Source organism: Telmatherina bonti (genome assembly GCF_933228915.1).
Source record: "Telmatherina bonti genome assembly, chromosome: 11".
In the NCBI taxonomy this organism is placed as follows: domain Eukaryota; kingdom Metazoa; phylum Chordata; class Actinopteri; order Atheriniformes; family Telmatherinidae; genus Telmatherina; species Telmatherina bonti.
The window spans coordinates 31,096,235-31,118,734 of NC_136629.1; the positions used below are offsets into that span (position 1 = coordinate 31,096,235).

General features: G+C 42.0%; 1 protein-coding gene across 1 annotated transcript in view; it reads right to left on the bottom strand.

Moving 5' to 3' along the window:
* The window catches only part of LOC306762377 (ryanodine receptor 2-like), a gene marked incomplete at both ends in the record, with an annotated part of 78,355 nt that overhangs the window by 10,833 nt on the left and 45,022 nt on the right, over positions 1-22,500 (bottom strand). The window contains 23 exons of the mRNA XM_079248820.1: positions 135-177; positions 378-508; positions 712-921; positions 1,511-1,597; positions 1,761-1,905; positions 2,172-2,233; positions 2,386-3,680; positions 4,143-4,224; positions 4,440-4,544; positions 4,928-5,056; positions 5,286-5,374; positions 5,557-5,637; positions 5,882-5,955; positions 6,184-6,260; positions 7,829-7,908; positions 8,553-8,652; positions 8,808-8,861; positions 9,362-9,413; positions 10,745-10,875; positions 11,499-11,595; positions 12,054-12,166; positions 20,697-20,825; positions 22,436-22,498. Coding sequence (XP_079104946.1) covers positions 135-177; positions 378-508; positions 712-921; positions 1,511-1,597; positions 1,761-1,905; positions 2,172-2,233; positions 2,386-3,680; positions 4,143-4,224; positions 4,440-4,544; positions 4,928-5,056; positions 5,286-5,374; positions 5,557-5,637; positions 5,882-5,955; positions 6,184-6,260; positions 7,829-7,908; positions 8,553-8,652; positions 8,808-8,861; positions 9,362-9,413; positions 10,745-10,875; positions 11,499-11,595; positions 12,054-12,166; positions 20,697-20,825; positions 22,436-22,498 — 3,429 coding nt within the window. The remainder of the gene's footprint in view (positions 1-134; positions 178-377; positions 509-711; positions 922-1,510; positions 1,598-1,760; positions 1,906-2,171; positions 2,234-2,385; positions 3,681-4,142; positions 4,225-4,439; positions 4,545-4,927; positions 5,057-5,285; positions 5,375-5,556; positions 5,638-5,881; positions 5,956-6,183; positions 6,261-7,828; positions 7,909-8,552; positions 8,653-8,807; positions 8,862-9,361; positions 9,414-10,744; positions 10,876-11,498; positions 11,596-12,053; positions 12,167-20,696; positions 20,826-22,435; positions 22,499-22,500) is intronic.

Genomic DNA, 22,500 nt, shown 5'->3' on the forward strand with positions numbered 1-22,500 from the left:
CCAGGAATGTAAATGAAAAAGGCATTTAGCTTTGTCACTGTATGAAATTTGACTACACTCAAATACACGATAATGCACAAGATAGCCTCCCTTTTTTTGTTTTTGCACACGTTGAGTTTCTTAAAAGACCTTACCTTCCTCTTCACAAATTTATCCCAGTAATTACTTGGAAATGATCTGAAAAGACAAGATATTACAAACATTCATTAGAAAACATTTAAATCTAAAATTAGTCAATCAGAAACATGTTTGCAGTTACAATTAAACCTGTAACATAACTGTTTTTGTTTGCAGGTTTCAATATTTTTTCTTTTCAATTGATTTTAATATAAGATCAGACAATTATAGCTTAATAAATTATAAAGCCGTTAACATACGGTGTATTAATGACCAGTCTGTCCCATTGCCCTCTGATGTCTTCCTCCGGAGGCTGCTGTGTCACATACAGCCCGTCAAACTCCAACCTCCGGGCCACCTCTTTCTCGCGTTTAAAAATCACTAAAGGAACCTTTCAACGAATAAAGTGGATTTTCATTTCTGTTAACTGTTAAATTAGAAAAACCTTATACAATAAAACCCCGACTTTGATAGTGATTTACTAATTTAGTTATTCTACAGCTTTAAAAGACAACTTCTGTCTATACATTGGATAGAAATGGACTTTTTGCAGTAAAATTCATTATTACACACAATAAGAAAATGCTTCTATACCTTCAGGCAGTAATAACCAATAATACAACAGAAGGAGATGATTGTGTGAGCAATAGCAAGGAGCAGTAGAGATGGCTCCATGTAGCCACTGCTCTCTTCCAGAACAAAATAAACTCCCCTTTTGCTGTCTTCAGCAGCAACGTCCAGGTTTCCGTTGTAAACTAATTGGGAGACTTCCTCCTTGTCTTTGGATACAGGCAAGGATGTTACCTGGGAACAGAGAGATCCAGACAAGGACACCATTTTGCTTGAGATAACAATAGAGCCCCCCCCAAGAAGTAAAACAATCCAATAAGACTACATATTTTTCACAGCCTCCACAGCTTATATGGGGAAAGCTAATTATAGAAGGTCTGCAAAATTTAACTTGGGAGTCTGATCAGCAAATTAACCTTTTATCCTTCATTATAATGTAGGGTTCAAGCTTTAAATCAAATGAGATCAGAGCAGGTTAATTAGACAGATTCTAGTCATTACTTTTACTGTGTGGAGCAAATTTACAGTTGTGTCAGAGCTACTAACTGCTTTTATCCAACAACAGTAGCAATACCATATTGCAAAAAGCAAAAAAAAATTTTCATTGAGGTGTAATAAAAATAAATTGCAAGTATTGAAAGTAAACCAGTCAATTAAACCTGAAAAATGGCATCTGTATTTAGCACTTTGTCAAATTGTTAATTTTGCATCGAAAACTGTTTAAAAGTTTAACTTTATGTCTTAAAAAAGCTGATGAAGAGGTACATCCTCTCTGAAATTTATTATGGTAATTAAAGAAAGCGTCTCAGAATGAGGCTCTCACCTTGTAGAAGAGAAGAATGAAGTTGATTGCAAAGGCGACAAACAGAGCCAGCAAGCGCATGTTGTAAAAATTCCTTGCAAAATAGTTCTACAAAAAAAGACAAGAAAGAACATTTAGGTATATTCAGCTTTACGTTCTCGCACTTTCAAGAGGAAAATAAAGTGTATGCAAGAATGAATCTTTATCTTTGTTTTTAATGTGTATGCGTTACATGCATACATAAACATGCTTGAATGTACTTGCACATTACCAGCAGGCTCTTGTTATGCGAGCTTATCGTCTCCCAGAGGGCAGAATGTTGGCTCTGTGGTTCTGGTGACTTTTTAGAGCGTCTCTTGGCTCTACATTTTGCTTCTGCTGTCACATTCTCAGTTTTCTCGTCACATTTCTTTCTTCTGCAAACAATTCAAACACAAACAGATGGAAGGTCAAAAGGCTTTAGTTTGACATGAGGATAGGTAGGACGATGATATGAGAATTTCCAGTTGTTTTAAAAATGTGCAATAAGGTTTTGCCTTATTCAAAAAGACACTAAATGTTTTCAAAACACCACATGCCATATGAATCCACTTTTAAATGTTTAATGACTTATATATAAGATTAATATGGCAATCAGAAAATTAAATATAACCCATTTTTGAATGGAAATAAAGAGACGCACTCTGTGTTCTTCATCTCAGGCATTTCCTCATTATCAGCCGTGTCCTCTGTGCTTGCATGATCCTTGAGGAAAGAAAATATTAACAATAACATAAGAGAATGAAATTATACAATATTTAAGCAGCTTATGAGAAAGCAGCAACTCGGTTTAACTCAATAACAAAAACAAAGGAAAGTGAGCATGAAAGATGGAAAAACAAACATATGAAGCATACCACTCCCTGGTGCTTCTCAGAACTATCAGTGGTGACAATGGTTCTAGAGGCTGTGCTGAACAGGTCACAAAGACTGGCAGTGAGGTCTTGCGTTACAAGTCGGTATTGACCTCCCTCCTTCTTTAGTTTGAGCCCAAATATGTCTGAAAGTACATCCACCTCTCTGGGGGAGGTCACAGCAGCCATCTGCCCAATCTCCCTCAATTCTGTCCGAGAAGAGAAGCTGGCGGAGTACTTCCTTCGTCGATCCACTCCACTTGGCACCTCCATGACCTCATCAAGGGTTGGTTCAAGGATACCGCCAAGCAAGTCTGCCATCCTCATCTTTTTAGCTCCTTCTATGAGCCCACCATTGACAAAGGCAATGTACAGCACATATATGATGCTGTGAAAGATGACACAAATGCACCGGATCTGAGCCATGCAAATCCATCTCAGGACAAGGATGACTGACATGAAGATATCTTTTAGTGTCATTTTCATCAATGCCCTCAGGTTTTTCACAGAAAGTAGAGACGCAAGCAAAAGCCACCAGTGAAACATAAAAAACAGCTCCTCGTGGTCTGCAGTTTCCTTTTCCTCTTTACTCTTCTGTTCCTCTTCTTTTCTTGTAGCCCTCTCTCCAGCGTTAGAGCCAGATATCTGGGCTGCAAGCTGCATCTCAAAGATGGTGTCCTCACAAAAATTGACAAACATCTCCATTTTCTCCTTCTCTCCACCCTCATTGACCACATCAAAAATGAACTGTCTCTTGGACTCTTTGACCTGTGGTTTCTCCCACTGTGTTCGACTATATTCACTGATCTCAAAGTATACACGCTCAAAGCGCTTCCCACTGCCAAGGATCTCAATGCGTCCAAGACAGGGCTGGAAGTAAGTCAAGACACACTCCGCCAACTCTAAGAATGTCTTTAGCCTTGAATCTTTGGGCATGTGTTCGGACAAATTGGTGAGAAGCACAGTGACACTGAAGCCAATGTCTTTTGCTGGTTCATGGAAGCGATCCACAAAAGCCTCATAATCCACAATTTCACTGTCATTGGTCTCCATGCAGGAGAGTAGGAACTGTATCTCAGCTTGGGAGAAATGCTTGCAGTTTTCCATGGCTTTCTGGAATTCCTTCCTAGATATTCTGCCTTGAAAGTCAGGATCGTACTCTCTGAAGGCATCGGAGGAGGTGAGGTCCTTAAGTTTGAGGAACATGTCGAAAAACTTGAGAATCATCTCCACATTGCCTGACGACTCCACCAGCATATCCACCATCTGCTTTCCAATCGTTCCATTGATGACATTACCTGCAAAGAGACAACTGATTAATAGAGACTATTTGTCACAAACAATGAATTCAGTCACTTGCTGTAAAAACAATGAAGCCGCTGCCTATTTGCTGAATGCATAAAAACTAATGGTTCTTATTGGCTCCAAAACATGTCTCTCTTTCCTGCTACAGTGTGCTGGTGGTCAGTTTTAATGCAACTCCATAGCATTATATATTAGCCTTCAAAGATATGTGTTTGTTACCACCACTGATTTCGCTAACAAGCCTATTTTTGATCAATGACTGTCACTATTTGTTGATAGCTGTAAGTAACATATTCAAAGTACACTTTTTATAGCTCGGTACATTATAAGCAAATTGGGATACATTTTACATTAATATTGCTGGTAATGGATGCTGATAACCAAGACAACTTCCTTCTTTGTTTCATACAGATGCAATATTGTACATGGCTCAAAAGGTGTAAAATAAAGTTTACCTTCTAACATGGAAAGCAGAAATACAACCATGTCCTTGTGTAAATCCATCAGCTCTTTTAGAAGTTCAATTTGTCTTGAATCCTGGGTACAAGAAATATATATATGTATTACATTACTGTGCGTTTCACAGCACACACTGGACATATTCAGTGTGCACACAATTGAAGGTATGATTAATGTTTACATCCCCACCAGGCTGAAATGAACACATCTGGGGTAGATAACCTATGATAAATGATTACCAAGGACCTTATCAGTTTTACTTGGGATGTGTTCCAGAGAGGAATAAACTATACCTGGGAGAGCTTCATCTGCAGGTGTGCAAAAACATGGAGGAATCCCACGACAGCGTCCCAAAGACGACTGTGAGCTAGACTTTGTTGATTCCCAGTACATGGACCCTGCACGACCACATAATGACGTAAGTAACTAGTGAAAAAGAATGGTGGATGTAGAAAAATCCAGAAAGCTCTCCAATATTTTTATATGTTTCGCATTTAGATTCTACAGCTTACAGCAACCACAAATGTACTACGGTCCCGCTGTATCTGCAGCAAGAATATGCAGACCTGAAAGAAATCATTTTCCCACAACAAAGCTGGAATATCCTCACTATTTTCTGCAGCTTCTATGTAGATAGCTGATGAAAAAGAAGTACCTGTTCTGATACCAACATCACTTTTTTGACTGTCTTAAATTCTGAAGAGTCCCAAATCTAATATCATAATAAAAAAAATTATACATATAAAGCACTATAATTCTATGGCAGATAATGGAGACTGACCTGTATGTACTCAGTGAGTGTATTGAAGACCTGTTTGGCAACTTCGATGGCCTTTGAGAAGTTGCACTGACCTTGTGTATCAATGACATCTTTCCCTGAGTAGTACCAGTAGAAGTCACTGATTGACTCCTGTAGTGTGGCACACAAAATGTTTTCTGGTTAATTAGAGTTATTGCAAATGTTGTTTATTGACTAAAAGTAAAAACAGAGCATAATGGAATGGATTTAGGAGCAGATTATTGCCAAATAAAAGATTGCAGGGACAACAGCTACACAACATTTGGTCCTACATTATACTGTATTTTGATTCCTTTATTAAATCCCATAACATTAAGGAAACCCATAATTGCAGGCTTACCTGTACTCTTAGTAAATAGTCCACCGTGGATATAATGATGTTGACTGTAGTGTTATTCCCAGTTTGTGTTCTTAAATAGTTTTGGAAATCTACAATATAAGCGAAATACACATATTATCATTATAACTGCATTATTTATAATAACTGTAACGTCCAATGTGAGTTGCCATGTGGGCAATACAATTACAGCGCCTAGTTTTTAATCTACATCAGTATTCTTTTGGGGAACTTTGTGAGAATGGGCTGGTGGATACAACTAAGGAAAAATTACCCGAGTTGTGTCCTTCACAGAGAAGTTGCAGGAAACGGAATAGGTCACAAGTTAGGTCTTTGTCAGGCATCACCTTCTCTCCTGAAAAGATAGTCATATGGTCATATTCATCAACTAAAGTGATTAAAGTGACAGCAGTGCTACATAAAAGTAAATAGTGATAAGTAAATAACCTTTGACAATACTGAGGATGACTCAAAAACAGGAATTTGGACTTTGAACTTAACAAATGTTCAAGGCCAGGGATCTTTTCAGCTGGTTCCTCTGCCATGACATGGATTAACAGTAATGGATTTTTTTTATTATTTCCATTTGAATACAGTACCTGAGCTCTCGTCCGTGGCCATGCATAATCCCTCGGCTTTGTTCTGCCTCTCAAATGCGTTCAGATCCAGAACGCTGGATGGTAGCAAGTCATGCATGTGCATGTTCACGCGAGCACACACACACACACACACACACACACACACACACACACACACACACACACACACACACACACACACACAAAAACCCCAAAGGATGAGTAAAGCCTTTTTAGTAAAACCATTTTTATCAAATGGCTATATAAAGCCTGCCACCCTTTGTCACATTTGACAAGGCTGTTTTTTTTCTGTAGCCACTTACCTACATGACCGCATTAGCCCAGCCATGCTCTGAAAAAAGTCAACATCTCTCTTCTCTCTTAGATAATCCAGCATTTTCTATCAGGAACAAAAACATCAAAGATGAGGTCTAATAAATGGTGGGATGTCTTGTTTGAAGCACACAGTCTAGTTGAAGATTATTGCTTTATTACATCATGTTTTATTATAGCATCTTGGTATTGAGATTTATTATTCCAGCTGTAAAAAGAATTTGAAAAAATAATATTCCTTATCAAAGTCCCTTACATAAATACTGAGCTCTTTTAATTAAATGAACATTGATGAGGCAGAATATTCGGATCACTCACGAGTGAACAGTAACAATAGTGTAAGGTAAATCATTAAGAGTTTTAGTAAAAGGAGGTTGATGAGTGGCTACCAGCACTGGTCAAGGAGGGTCAAATCATGGTTTAGTGTTATGTAGGGAGGTTCATCAGTCACTTGGATTCAACCTACAACTCTGAAGAGTCTATGAGGCTGTTCACTTTCAGTCTGATTTGTTCACAAGGAACATGGTTAGAAACCCAACTATTCAATTCCTCTCATCATGGGTCATCTTAATGCCTACTCTGTATGGAATAAAGGAACATCAGGAGGTCTACTGTTGTTTCTATAAAATCACAAATACATTCAGTAACTAAACTACAGCTATATTTCCACAGTAATACATCTCGTACGAGTTGGATTTATTGTGAACTTAGTTACAAACATTTTAATAAGCCTAGTTGCAGACCACTTTCCACTCAAGAACACAAGTGTTACAATCAACACTAAAATATATTCCAGATTGCTGCTGCTGCATCATCTGAAACTGTGCGTCATTTTGGATTTATTTTCTCTTTTAAATCTGGTTTGACACTAAACTTTTCCAATGCAGGCACTTTAAAAAGTGACTACCATCCTGTCATGTCCACAGACAACAAAAGCCAAATGTGCAGCAAGAAATATGCATGACTTTGTTCTGACATATATGCACCAAGCCAGCTGTTCAGGTTGAGGTCTTTATAAAAGTGGCTCCCAGGACCAATAGGATATTTCTGGTGGGTTAGAACAGGGCTCACAGTTGCTTTGCTCTGTCTCAGCAGAAACTGACATCAAAGGCGAGCAGGAAGTTTTCTGTGAATTAATCATCTCGTGAGTTTTGACACTGCTTTTTGCATCATGTATGCTTTCCAGGAGATCAATAGTGCATGAAAACATCTTTGTGGTAGCTCTGCTTTCACAGAGTCACCTCAGGTCAGCAAGTAATTCCAGAATAGACTGCATTCAGAGAAAAATCATTGCATGATGGACCATCTCAGTATATGTCCTTAATTTGTATTTAATCCGTTTTAAATGGGTTCATAAATGTATTCACCACTATCTACTTGTGAGCTTTTGACACAGTATGAATGTTTTAGTATGAAGTGCTAAATGTGAACAACCTCTATGACTCAACAGGTGAAGCATTACAGAACAATATTATATGGATTGACATTAAGTGGTTATTATGCATCTGCTACCAGTTCTTATTTGTAAGTCCTGCTAAAAATAAGAGATAGCAAATACTAGTAACCATAACAACGGGAACCTGTGTTATGAATAGAAATGAAAAATGGTATAGTTTTATACCAGAGCATCATTACCTGCTGAACGATGGCATTTCCTCCATTCAGAAGGGCGATACCTAGTTTCAGAGTCGGGGCAATCACTGAGCCCATGGTGCCTGAAACAAATCAAAGCATAAAAGATATACAAAACCTAATAAAAAATAATATAACAATACTGCATGATTCACATTTGAAGAAATGAGTTAATCAATTCAAATTCACTTTATTTATCCGTTAGGAACTTTGTTTGCAGAGGAGATGATGTTCCAGATACAATAAAAACATTAAAACATGTGTAAACATGACACATCCATTCATACTGTTCATCACAATAAAACATGAAATACACTAAGAAAAATTCAATTTAGGAACCACAGTTCCCAAATCAGCTTTTAAGCAAGCAATCAGAGGTTGGGATGAAACAAGAGGATGCTCTTTTTGTCCTCAATGCAAAGGACCTGTACCTGCATCCTGAAGGTAGTGGGATATAGTAAGGGTTCAGTGAGTGTGAGGAGTCAGTGGAGATCTGTACGCCTTGTTTCAGAACTCCGGTGTCATAGAGGTCTTTAAGAGACTGCTGTTGCAATCCTACAATGTTTTTGGAGATCAGTCTTAATAAAGGACCAAAAAAGAAAAACTTAGTTTTGTTCTTTTCTACTTTCTATCAAAGCTTTCAATTTTATCTAAATTAGTTCATTCAAAGAGCAATCGTCAGAGCATAACTTAGTTTACTTATTTCAGTTGTTTTACGATTTCTTACCTTTGCTGGCACTTATGGTTTGGAGGACCATCTCAGAGGCTCCACGGCAATGCAACCTAGCCTGCTGGTACAGTAGCTTCTGCTTTTCCATCTCCTTCTCCTGTAAAACATTGCATGAGACTATGACATCATTTGAAATATTTCATCTAGTCAATAAAAGCACATTATCTTCTCAAAATAAAAAATGTGTTTAAAAAGTTTAAGATTACATAATCTTAATAAACATTTTTGAACAATTAGAGCCAGTTCACTCACTTCAAAGGTTTCCATCCCCCGCTCTTCTTCATCATTACCTTCTCTGCAGCAACTCTAGGACACAGAACACACAAGGCCCAATGGTGATGTAAAGAGGTTCAAAACACAGCAAGTCAATAGAGGATAAATAAAATATTTATAAATCCACTGCACCTAATTTATGACTGTATAGTTTTGTTATTCACTCCATGTGACATGCATCAGGACTTCAAAGCAAAACTAAAAAGCTATTAAGACCTGATGCAACACTGAAGTGCATCTGGACCCATGCTGAGACCCCCTCAGGTCTGAATGTGTTACAAGAAACCCTACAATTGTAGATGTTTCTGGTCTTGGCAGTGTAATTTAAAAATTATTACTATATGAACTGGTAACTGGGATCAAACTCAGTGTGTGAACATTTGAGTTTTTTTCTATAATGCATTTTGTCTATAATGACCTGATCATGTCTCTCATTTTCAGACTCAGAATAATTATCTGAGACAAGATTACCACACCATGTCTTCACAGGAGTTTTATTCAAATGACGAGACCTTCTTTGTGTGCTGTATTACCTTGGCCATAATAGCAGCATAGGACCTGTAGAGACTGTCACTTCCATTCTTACTGTGAATAAAGAAAAATGACAGTATTTGCTGTATGTCAGGGTATAGACAGATGAAACATGCTGGAAATACACAGTCACTGGGACTGAAGCTGTAAATTATTCTTTTTGTTTCAATGCTAACATGACATCAAACAACCATTGTGTGTGGCACTGAATGCGTTCACTAAATATGATCTAGGGTCTGGCCTATTTGATTACATCCTTGAAATGATACAAAAGAGAGCATTCCCAGATGAATCTAAATTTCCTCTCAAGTTACACACACAGATGACATACCACAATGAGCCTGTTCAGCCACAGCATGCATCAATAAAACAAATAATGCAGAGGGAAATAAGCGGAAATATTTCTTAACCAGTTTGATGCAAAATGTTGACAAACGCAGACACCTATTTATAAGCTGTTATCAAGTATACACATGGGTGTGGATGGTATATTTGTAAATTAGCCACTGAACTCATTGGATGTCAAAGATGTCTTTTGACGTCTTTTACGCTTTTCATAAACAGAAAGCAGATTTGGCCGGGTACGGTCATCAAAACATCCCTAAAATGCGCTCTCTGAGTGTGCACCCAACACGTGAATGCCCAAAATCAACCCTCCACATCGTTCCACAGTCCTAACAGTCGAGCCAAAATACTCCAAAACACTGGCAGTATGAAGCTCCCTGTTATAGCGGTAGCCAAAGTGTAACTGGACATGAGTGAGTCGTGCAATACACTGCCACTCAAAAGGAGAATAAGGTATTATGTTGTAAAGAATATATACAAACATTTTCATTTCCAAGTTTTCCTAAGAGAAAAACAAGTCAAGGAAATGATACAACTGTGTTTTTATGTTATATAAATATGACAGCATACAGTAGACATAAAGAATAGCATCACTGTATATATTTGTAGAAAGAAAATATCTTGAGTGAAAAAAATGGCAGCTTTTTATTTTCAATAATTCATGCATCACAAGATTCTTTTTTATTCATGGAGCAGATTTAAACTCAGCAATATCATATAGATGAGAACTTTTCTATTACCGATGTCCACGCTTGACTTGACTTAAATGAAAATACACAGTTTCATAATATGGTACTGCCCATAAACGGATCTATTGTAGGAGGAAATGGTACATTACTTGTGTAAGAAAATGCTCCTGCGAACAAGCCTACATTTGAGGCCCTTCGGAGATCTGAAAAACATTACTTATTTCAAGCTTTCAGAGAACAATGTCCAAAGCTATAGAAAAAAACACTTTCAACCAATTTTGTACTGACTTTCATGGGGATGAATCTGACCGGAGTTTTTACGGCATGTAATCCTTTATAATGAACACACACCTGCTTTCTGTCAGGGCGCTTCGACTGAAGAGTATAATGAGTTGTTGGAGGGGATCGATCGGCTTGGCACCTTCTTCCACATCCTTTACATCCCCTTTGTCACCTTCACACCGTTTCATCACTCCCTCCTTCTAAGGTCCAGGAAGAGAGAGCAAAGCAACGAATGTGTGGCTTTAAATGATGACCTAACACGCTGGCCACCCGCAGCCTCTTGAGGCTTAATAGAATTTAAACACAACTGGTTTGGTCTATTGTAAACATATACATAGATTGCATGATAAAGTTTATGTCCACAGTGTTTATTTAGTGCATATGTATCTTGTTCAGGTATCACAGACTCTGGACCTCTTGGGCTAATGTCCTGCAGGTTTTAGATGCTTCCGTTAGCAATACACCTAATTCAAATGAAATTAGCTCAATTCCAACAGCTTGATGCAATGTTCAGCACAACCCTCTCAATGACTCATTGATTTGAGTCAGGTGTGCCACAGCAGGGAAACATTTAAAACCTATGGGATATTCACCCAAGAGGTCTGGAATTCCCCAGTGTATTTGACAGTGGTGGTGTGGCCTAAACTCTTTTATTTAATCAATTTAAATTATATGGTGAAATTATGGTGAAGTTAAAGCAGTTCATAAAGATGTGTTTCTTGTCTTTTAAAAATCCAACATAATGGCCTGCTTCACTCTTATATTGCACAGAAATATTTTTGAGCTCAAAACCAAAATCACCCAACCACCGGTTTCAACTTACAGCTAAATCCTCCACAAACATTTCCTCGAAGCTGTGGTGTTCAGCAGATATCCAAGATTTATTGTAGCCCTGGAGAAACAGGTTGACAGCTCGGTGCCTGCAGGGGAACAGAAACGATCGAAGAAATGTGTAGGAAAACTTAAAATAACAGCACACAGCATAAAGGAAATTTATTTAGAGACAGAAGAGCTTTCATTAGTTCCACTGGTACTCGTTCATCAAGGGCTCAAGGATGATGATCATTAAAATCCCTTTAGAATGTAGTTGAAATGCAATGCAGTCACAGAAACAGCACTTCCAAGGTTGTCTCAACTTTTTCCCAGACATAAACTCAGTCCAGGCACTCAAAAATCCACTGCCATGCATGTTTTCGATGTGTTCCTACTCCAACACACCTGATACAGACTTAGAAACTTCCTCATGAAGTACTTTATTTCATTCAGATGTGCTAAAGTAAGGGTACTTCTAAAACATGCAGGGCTGTGGGTACTGAGGACCAGGATTCAGAAACACTGCTTTAGACTGTACATACACACAGCTTAGCAGATGTTTTACCTGGGTAAGTTGTAAAGAGGAGTCATCTTGAGGCAGGCTACCACCGCACGTTTCCTTTGTTTTGTCAAGACGTTGTGCAATGCAGGTTTTTTACTTCTTTCAGGGTGTTCCACCTGAAAACCAACATATATTCAACCTTTTAGGCGCCATCATTTTTAAAACAAAATGTTTTCATTATATAACATGATATTAATTAAATGAAAATGTTGAATATGCTGTATATGATGGCAGTAACATTACTCATCTAATTTCATATTGTAGCATCATTGGTTGGATGCAGTATTGGATTATCTGGGTATTTAAGATGATTTTGAGGTCAACTAGTCAGGCCTTGCGAAATTGATGACTTCATTATGATGTCATTAATAATGAAATTGAAAAATGCATTTTTTTCCAAAGGGTAAATATTTGTGAAATGTTATGTGTGTAATGTGTGTTCTCTTTCATAGCATTTGTTTCGTGTCTCACTATGGGAACGCTCTGGGCGTGACCTCATCAGAAGCATGTATTACACTCTTCCAGCCAGGATTGGCTGGGGCATGTCTGTCAGTGCCAGGGAGGGCGGAGACCCCTCCCCTATAAAAGAGGCTGGCACTACGCAGGCAGGTTATTCGAAAACCTCTTCTCGCTACGAGCAGAAGTATTACCCGATTTCTCTCGACTAGCTGTCGCCGTGGGGACTTAGCCTAACTGTCCACAGACACGGGTGCAAACTCGGTCGCCGGGCGCTTTGTTCCGGGCTGGTACAGTACATCGAGGAGGGAAACTTAACCTCACAAGTCTGTTGCAAAACAGGGGTGTGAGCAGCTAACTGCTAAGAGTAGCAATACCTTTGGCGTTAGCTAACTAGAGTAGCAATACTCCACCTAGCATAAGTAGCAATACTTAGCCTTGAGGTAACGCTAGCCTCCCAGGCGACCGTTAGCGAAACCCAAGTAGCAATACTCCTGCTGTGCGGGCTACCAAAAGAGCAGCAGCAACGCTTCTCTCACCGGGCCACACCAGGCTAACCGCAGTCGTTGCCGACCGCGCCACAGTCCCACAGCTAAAATACTCCGCTATCAGTATGGAAACCAACAGCGTACCCACTGAAGCGGAGGAGAAACCGTAGGGGCGAACCTGCCCCTGCGGGAATAAAATTTCAAGCTGGGACACACACCTGCTGTGTGTGGTGTGTCTGGGTTTGAAACACGCCCAAGCAGCGCTTGAGTCCTCGGAGGTGTGCTCTCACTGTAGCCGGTTCTCCCTCAAGTTGCTTCGCCGCCGTCTGGCTCGTCAGACGAACCTGTCCGGCGGCGACCCTATGATGGTTTCTGCGGCTGTTGGCCAAGAATCTGCGAACCACGCGGCAACGCTGGCTCCAGATGCAGGACCTGGAACAAGCTGGGGCGACATACTTGACGCTGTTGAACCGTTGCCACTGGACCCAGTCGACCACGGCCTCACGGCCGGTCCGCTGGACTTCCCCATGGCGGAGGAGGAGGCGGCTTCGGACGCAAGTTCGGAACTCCTCATCTACCAACAAGGATGAAGACGACTTCCCAACCTTAAGACCCTCTAGTCTGGCTGCACAGCCCCAGAGTGTCGGTCAGGTCGGTGAGGGAGCTTCATCGTCGCCTGCTTTGGATCTGGACCTGCATGACGTGTGCAAACTCGCCGCAGCAAAACTGAATATCCAGTGGCCAGAAGTGCAGGCTGAGGCTAGCCGGTCCCGTTATGATGGGAAAAAGCTGCCAAAAGCTAAGCGCACGGGCAAACAGCTTCTACCCTTTTTCCCAGAACTGCTGGAGGAACTCGCCGTCTCTTGGCGGAGCAAGCCTTACAAGGAAAAACACCCAGTGAGTGGGAGCTCAGTGCTCGACTGTGAAGGGATGGAAAAGTGCAGTCTCCGCCAGATGCCCCCAGTCGAGCCGGCAGTAGCGGCGCATCTTCACCCAAAGTCTTCCATGTCAGCAGGGGGCTCCGCCTTACCCACCAGCGCTGACCGTTTCCAGTCCAACCTGACGGAGAAATCCTACAAGCGCTTACGGCCCGCGCACTCAATGCCTCGTCCCTGCTTATGGCGTATCAGGCGGAGGTGGAGGAAGACACGACCGCCGCTCCTGATGCTGCGCTGTGGGAAGAAGTGTGTGTCATCACTGATCACTGCCTTCATCTCCATAAGGTGGCGATCCAGGCACTGGGCAGAGCTATGGGGCTTATGGTCCTGCAGGAGAGAGCACGCTGGCTGAACCTCACCACACTCTCGACCAAAGAGAAGGAGGACCTTCTCGACACCCCCATAACTCTGACCTTATACAACCCCATTCTGACCTTATACAACTCCCCAGCAGTAAGAATTAAACAACAAAAAACACTCCTCAGGTTAATCGTGAAAACCTCATAAAAATAAAAACAATGGATCTAATAAAATCTGAAAATAAGACAAAGTGTGGCCTAATGAATATCAGATCCCTCCCAAATAAGTCTTTATTAGTCAATGACTTGATAGGTGATCACCACGTTGATTTATTCTGTCTTACGGAAACCTGGTTACAGCAAGAGGATTATGTTAGTATTAATGAAGCTACGCCAGCTAACTATTTAAACTTTCACATTCCTAGAACTACAGGCAGAGGAGGAGGTGAAACAAGACTATTTTTAAGTCAGAATTTTTAATTAATCCTAAGCACAAAACTAACTATAAATCCTTTGAATTCCTGACATTAAATTTATCTCATCCAAAATGGAATTCAGAGAAACCGCTCCTTTTAGCATTAGTGTATCGCCCACCTGGACCTTACTCTGAGTTTCTGACTGAATTCTCTGATCTCTTGTCTGAATTAGTGCTGACTACTGATAAGGTCTAGGTGATTTTAATATTCATGTTGACGATGAAAATGATAGTTTAAACATTTCCTTTAGCTCTATTCTAAACTCAATTGGGTTTTCACAAAATGTCCATGGTGCCACTCACTCTCATGGTCATACTCTTGATCTTGTTCTAACATATGGTATTGAGACTGATAAGCTCAAAGTATTTCCTCAAAACCCTGTCTTGTCCGATCACTTCTTATTAACCTTTGAATTCACTTTATTTGATTACTCACTGACCAAAAATAAATTCTACTATAGTAGATGTTTATTTTTCACCTCATGCTTTTGTTACTTCGAGACTAGATTACTGTAACTCTCTATTACTGGGCTGTCCTAAATATGCCCTGAAAAGCCTTCAGCTGATCCAGAATTCTGCAGCCAGAGTCCTGACCAGAACCAGCAGGAGAGATCATATTTCTCCAGTTTTAGCCTCTCTTCATTGGCTGCCTGTTCAATCTAGAATAGAATTTAAAATCCTTCTCCTTACATATAAAGCCCTCCACAACCAGGCACCACTATATATTAAAGACCTCATTGTTCCTTATATACCAAGCAGAGTACTTCGTTCCCAGACTGCAGGCTTACTTGTGGTTCCTAGAGTCTCAAAGAGCCGAGCAGGAGGCAGAGCCCTTGGTTATCAGGCCCCTCTCTTATGGAATAAGCTCCCAGTCAGTGTTAGGGAAGCAGACACCCTCCCCACCTTTAAGACTAGGCTGAAGACTTATCTTTTTGATAAGTCCTATAGCTAAGGATGGTTAGCATCCCTTAATTATGCTGCTATAGGTTTAGACTGCTGAGGGACATTTCCTGATACACTGAGCTTCTTTCTTTTTCTCTTTATCTCTCTCTTTTATCCCCCCCAATAACAGTGTTGCATCATTAACATGTATGTCTCCTGTCTCAGCAGGTCTCCCTGGCCGGGAGTAGCAGTTCCTGTTGTCTGTTGTCTTTCTGTCCTCTTCCCCCCACACAGCAGAGGCAGATGGCTGCCTGTCCTGAGCCGGGTTCTGCCGGAGGTTTCCTTCCTGTTAAAAGGGAGTTTTTTCCTTCCCACTGTCGCCAGTGTGCTTGCTCAGGATGGGAGATTGAGTTGGACTCAACTCAATCTGTTGGTTTCCTTATATAGGCTATTATGAATTGGCCTTCATTATGTTTTCCCCTCTGTCTGTAAAGCGTCTTGAGATGGCATTGTCGTGATTTGACGCTATATGAATAAAGTTGAATTGAATTGAACTCCAGAAGGGTTGTTTGGCGCAGCTGTCTCCACCATGCAAAAGAGGTGCGAAGACAAGAAACGTGACAACGAAGCTCTAAAGCTGTGTCTCCCCAGACGGCGGCCTGTGCCCACTCCCACAGCACCACCGCCTCACCGCCAGACTTTTGCCCAGGCTGCAGCGCACCTGCCCACCTTTAGGATCCCCAAGCTGACTAAGACACACTGGCCACTCAGGCACCTGCTCGTGGTCCGCCTGCCAAGGGCCAGTGGCAGAAGAAGCCTGAAGGCACGCGCCCTGATCAGCCACCGCCCACCTCCATTCAGACTGTGCGGAGGAGAAAACGGTTGGCCTAACAGTCAGTCGGGATGGGGAGTGTGTGCTGGACCCGCTCTCCCCATCGGTCCAGCTCCCAGAAGAGCGTGGCCAAGTTCGGTGCATGAGCAACAGGATGTTCGAGCCTGCACACCGCGCCACAAAACGATGCAGAGACTGGTCTCAACAGAGGGGTGCCCCCGTGGCCCCCAGCCGTGTCTCACAAGCATTCTTGTTCCAAAAACCTTATTAAAAGTTCACAAACTGTCGCATCCAGGCATGTTGCCGAGGGCGCAGTTAAAAATGTTGCAAAACAAAATAAAATTGTCAGCAAAAAGGGATCTGGTCTCATACTTCCCAGCGGGAGTGAGACCTCTTCCCTTAGCGAACATCGCTACGATTGGCAAAGATCCTCGCGCATGCGCAGTACGGAAAAAGCCACACTGCGACATTGCGCCAACAGATGGCGATCTGACACCACAAATCACGGACTGGCCTGTCAGCCCCCTCTCACTGAGAGTGAGAGGGGGCTGACAGAGTCCTGACAGAGTCCTGACCAGAATCTGTGCAGGTGGACAGCCTGCACAGATTCAAAGTGGATTCTGAGCACAATAAGCAGAGGCTACAGGCTACAATTTGCCGTTTCGCCTACACAGTTTCAGGGGGTGATTCAGTCTCAGGCCGAGGGGCAAGCAGCTCACTTCTTAAAGGAGGAAATTTCCTCCCTATTAGAGAAAAGAGCGATACGTTCAGTCCCTTACGCACGGAGTCAGAGTGGCTTCAACTCAAGATACTTCCTCGTGCCAAAGAAAAGCGGTCGCGGAATGCGTGCGATTTTAGACCTGCGGGTTCTAAACAAGTATCTCAGGAAATACAAATTCAGGATGCTGACGCACGCCGCTCTGTTCCACTTCCTTCGCAACGACAATTGGTTCACATCAATCGATCTCAAGGACGCATATTTTCATATTCCCATATATCAGCCGCACAGGAAGTATATGAGGTTTGCATTCCAGAACAGGTGCTACGAATTTTTCGTGCTCCCGTTTGGCCTCTCTCTGAGTCCGACGGTGTTCGTCAAATGCACCGAAGCTGCAGTGGCGCCCCTCAGGAGGATGGGGGTCAGAATGGCCACATACATAGACGACTGGTTGATCGCAGAGTCCTCTCGCCAGCAAACGGCAGATCACACGAAATGGTTATTGGACCATATGGTGGATCTGGGATTCAAGATGAATATGGAGAAGAGTGTTCTTCTTCCATTTCAGAACATTTCTTTTATAGGTCTGTCTCTGGACTCAGTTCAGGCCAGAAAAAGGCTGACTGCGGAAAGGGTAAAATCTCTGACAGACTGCCTAGCACTGTTTCACAGAGGAAACCTATTATTGCCCAGACTGTGTCGGAGGCTGCTTGAGCTGATGGCATCAGTGCTGGTGGTGGTCCCGTTGGGCCGCCTACACATGAGGGGTGTCTAGCGCTGGGTAGCATCTCAGAGGCGGAGCCCTTGCTCCACACACAGGTTACGCGTCTCGGCAGCCTGCGCAGCTGCATTGCGCCCTTGGAAGGGTGCAGACTTCCTGACTCAGGGTGTGCCCATGGGGAACCATACAGAGCAGGAAGGTGATCACAACAGATGCCTCCCTCTCAGGTTGGGGGGGCATCCTGGAGGGAAGAACTGTGAACGGGACGTGGAGCCCACACGTGTACTCGGACAATATAAATTACCTGGAACTGATGGCTGTGTTCTTGACACTGAAACACTTCCTCCCTCTCTTGGAGGGGTATCATGTGCTGATCAGGACAGACAACACCACTGTTGTGGCTTATATCAACAGACAGGGGGGGCTGCGATCCCTTCACCTGCATTCGCTGGCCCATAAGCTGATAGTTTGGGCCAGCAGGAATTTTCTGTCACTGAGAGTATGTACCAGGGGTCCTGAACCGGGGTGCAGATCTGCTTTCCAGGGGATGTCCTCTGTACGCAGAGTGGAAACTCCACCCAGATGTGGCCAGTATGGTCTGGCGACGTTTCGGTCAACCATCAGTGGACCTGTTTGCAAACTGTGAGAACACTCAGTGTCCCCTGTTTTTCTCTCTACATGACCAGGATGCTCCACTAGGAGTGGATGCTCTCGCCCATCAGTGGCCTCGTGTTCTACTGTACGCGTTCCCACCTGTGGCGTTAATTTCTCCGACGCTAGCCAGGGTACGAGCGGAAGGTCTGTCGATGATTCTCATCGCACCCCACTGGCTATCGAAGCACTGGTTGGTGGAGATAACTCAACTTCTACGACAGGAGCCCTGGCCGCTACCGGTTCGCAGGGACCTGTTGTCTCAGGCACAGGGGGAAATTTTTGACCCTCATCCAGAGAGGTTGGATCTATGGGCCTGGCCCGTGAAGGGTTTAATCTAGAGTCTGCTGGACTTCCTCAAAATGTCATTGAGACAATCCAAAACGCAAGGGCATCCTCTACGAGGTCCATTTATGGATGTAAGTGGTCTATCTTTGAGAAATGGTGCTCTGATTTGCAGGAAATACCTTTTCAGTGCTCCGTGGCTGTGATCCTAACTTTCCTCCAGAATCTGGTGGATCAGGGGATCCCGCTTTCTTGCCAAAGGTGTTGGGGTCGTGTTCTCCAATAGACTTAGTGTCCTTCAATTCCCCGCCCTTCTTGTCTGAGGAGCAGCGGCGGTTACATACGCTTTGCCCGGTGCGGGCTTTGTGTGTCTATATGGAAGAAACTAAAACTTGGAAAAGTGACCAGCTCTTTGTGTCATGGGCTAAGACCCATTTGGGGAAACCGGTTTCCAAACAAGGCTGTCTCACTGGATTGTTGGCGCGATCGCTACAGCCTACAGTTCCAAGGGGCTGCAGCCCCCGCAGGGTTTGCGCGCCCACTCAACCAGGGGCCTCACCACTTCATGGGCCCTGTTCCGGGGAGTATCCATTCAAGAGATCTGTGCCGCAGCAAGCTGGGCCTCATCTCACACTTTTACGCGGTTTTACAGGCTTGATGTCACAATGCCACCGCTGGCCCAATCTGTACTCAGTCTGGTTTCACCCACACTGACAGGATGTGAGTGAGAGATTCTGTTGGACGAGGCTCCTGTGACCTTCTGGTTATGCAATCCGGGAGTAAGTATATTCCCATAGTGAGACACGAAACGAATGCTATGAAAGAGAACTTTAGGTTACTTGCGTAACCCCGGTTCTCTGAGTAGCATGAGTGAGTGTCTCACCAAGCCATCCTCCTTGCTTATTTGTAGCGAGGAAGAGGTGAGCTTTTCGAATAACCTGCCTGCGTAGTGCCAGCCTCTTTTATAGGGGAGGGGTCTCTGCCCTCCCTGGCACTGACAGACATGCCCCAGCCAATCCTGGCTGGAAGAGTGTAATACATGCTTCTGATGAGGTCACCCCCAGAGCGTTCCCATAGTGAGACACTCACTCATGCTACTCAGAGAACCGGGGTTACGCAAGTAACCTAAAGTTTTCCATAAACAATTGTATTTTACTTTTGATATTTTCAACATTTAGTGGGAGTTAATCTACTTTATTGTACAGAAGGTAGAAAAGAAAGTGGGTCAGGGAGATGCTGGAACTGAACCTGGGCGGGCTGTTATGCTCAGTAAACTAAACACAGCTCCCACAGCAGTTTTCTACAACCACTGAACCAGGTACTTTTCCTGGTCTTTCCAAGTGGCCTCTTTGCTTCTGAGGCACAAAATTTCTGTGAGGGTTCAGTAACTGTTCTGCTCTGGTCTTTTGCCTCCACTATCAATAAAAACTCTGACAAAAACAGCTTCTTCTGCCTCCAAACTGAGGTCAGGAGGTTGGGGCGAGGTGATTCCTCTTGGGTGAAGCTCCACCTAGTTTCTTACATATACTGGTCATTTCTAATTGTTCAATGAAAAAAACAAGTTTCCACAATGATAAAAAACAAAAAAAGTCACACTTGTTTTGTTGGACTGACTTTAGCTTGGCAGCTAATGATCATGGAAGTAAATACAAAAACATGAGAAAATGTCCATAATATATCATTACCTAAGTTTTATCCTGGATGATAAGAAAGAAAGTTTAGGAACAAGTATTAATGCCTTCATTTCACTTCACCTCACTGAACAAACACAATTCTCTGCACAGTCTGATTGAAAACGAGGGATTCACTTAATGTCACTGTATTTACAGAGGCCAAGAAGGCAAAGGATGATTGCCCTGTTCAGTCTAAATCATGTTTTTTTATAGAACAAAGAAGCTTACTTGATCCAGGTAATAAAGGACTCGAGCTATTTCTAGAATCTGCTCCACAGTCCTTTGTGTGTCAGTGATGGTCTCAAGCTGTATTGATTTTTCTGCGTCATGAATCTCTGGCTTGGTGCTGTTTGATGCCTGTAAGAAAAGTAGAGGAATGGTGCATTTATTTCTTTTGCATCAAGAAAAAAAAGCTGCTGATACATGCAGTCTGATTTATTTTATTTATTTATTTATCTATGTATTTATTTGGTTTTGTTTTTTTTTGTTGTGGTTTTTTTTTTTTTTTTTTTCAAAAACACAATTAGCAAGCATTTTTTAGCAAGAAAACACCTTGGGAAAAGAATGGTGGGTTGAACAAAATTAAATACATAAATAATAAAAAATATAGAGAGGTGTTCTTCCAAATATTCTCCTCCAAACTAATTCTGGTTTCAGAGTAATAGATTCAAACAACTGAAGTAGGATATTTTAATAATCTCAAGTTTGGAATGTTTGAGTTTAAATTACTCTAACTTCACAAAATACAAATTAAATGAACTCAAGCAAATTAATGTTAAAAATACCTTCAAAGGGTTAACCAAATATAGTGTGTTGGGGCATTTAAGGTCTAAAACAGGAAAAACATGCAACAACATACATCTGTTTTTTTACTAGGGATGTACATAACTAATTGACAAATGATTAATTGAAAGACCTCACAAATTTGACTTTTCTTTAAAAAGTCAGCCGTTTTTGTTTGCACGTGACTTGTGTCTCATTGCACAAAGACATGGTGCTGTTTACAGACTGTGTTAAAAGAACAGTGTGACCACTGTCACGTCAAGCTAGAGAGGGAGAGAGAAACGAACACATCAGTTGGTTTGACGTGCAGGCAGGTCTGAGTCAGAGCATGGGAATCAGAGCTGAGCAAGTTAAATGTGAGCAACTGCCTGTTAAACAGTGAATATTCTGCTAAGAACTTTAGCCACAAAACATTGTACAGCTCTTCAAGTAAAAGCAGAGTCCAGTATCTGCATCCACCACTGCTGGGTAAAAGGAAAGAAGACAGCTAAGGCTAAAGCTAGCTCCAGCCTTAGCCTCCTAACAATGGTTCGGAGGTAGAAAGCAAGAAAGTTTAAAAGCTGTTTCAGAGTTTTTAAAGATAGGGGAGTCATCAGACCAGAGCAGAACTGTTACTAAAACCTTCACAGAAATGTTGGCTTTCAGGAGCAAAGAGACCAGATGGAAAGACAAGGAAAATAACTGGTCTTGTTAATGCTGAACGCTCCTGTGGGCAGTGTTTAGTTTACTTGGCAGAGCATTTCCCTGACTCACTTTCTTGTCTACCTACCGTTCAATAACATACACTGGAGCCCACAGAATGTTAAAAATATTCAAGCGGTAGAACAAAACCTTGTGTGTGGAAAACACACATTATGTCCAAAAAGAAACTGTAAAAGCACAAGATTTAATTTGAATAAAGTATTTCTTTCTTTTTGTTATTGATTTTAAAGGCCTGGCTAGTTAACTTTGAAAATCACCTGCACATCCCTAGTTTTTGCCATTTACTGATAACGTCAGCTTTGATTAAGAATGCAGGGAATGGAAAAGAGAAATTTTCTTTTTATATTTAATGACATACTTTCGTTTTGTATTGAAAGAAACCTTTAGTGGTGAATCCCAACAAATGCAATCCTAAATTATATATTTAAGCAATAATGTAATACGAATACTGAACAAATACATTAAAGGAGCGCCTGCCTTACCGGACTCTGAAGGTTTGAAAGACCACTCAAAATATGCTCTCGAATCTCATCTTCAGTGTATTTCT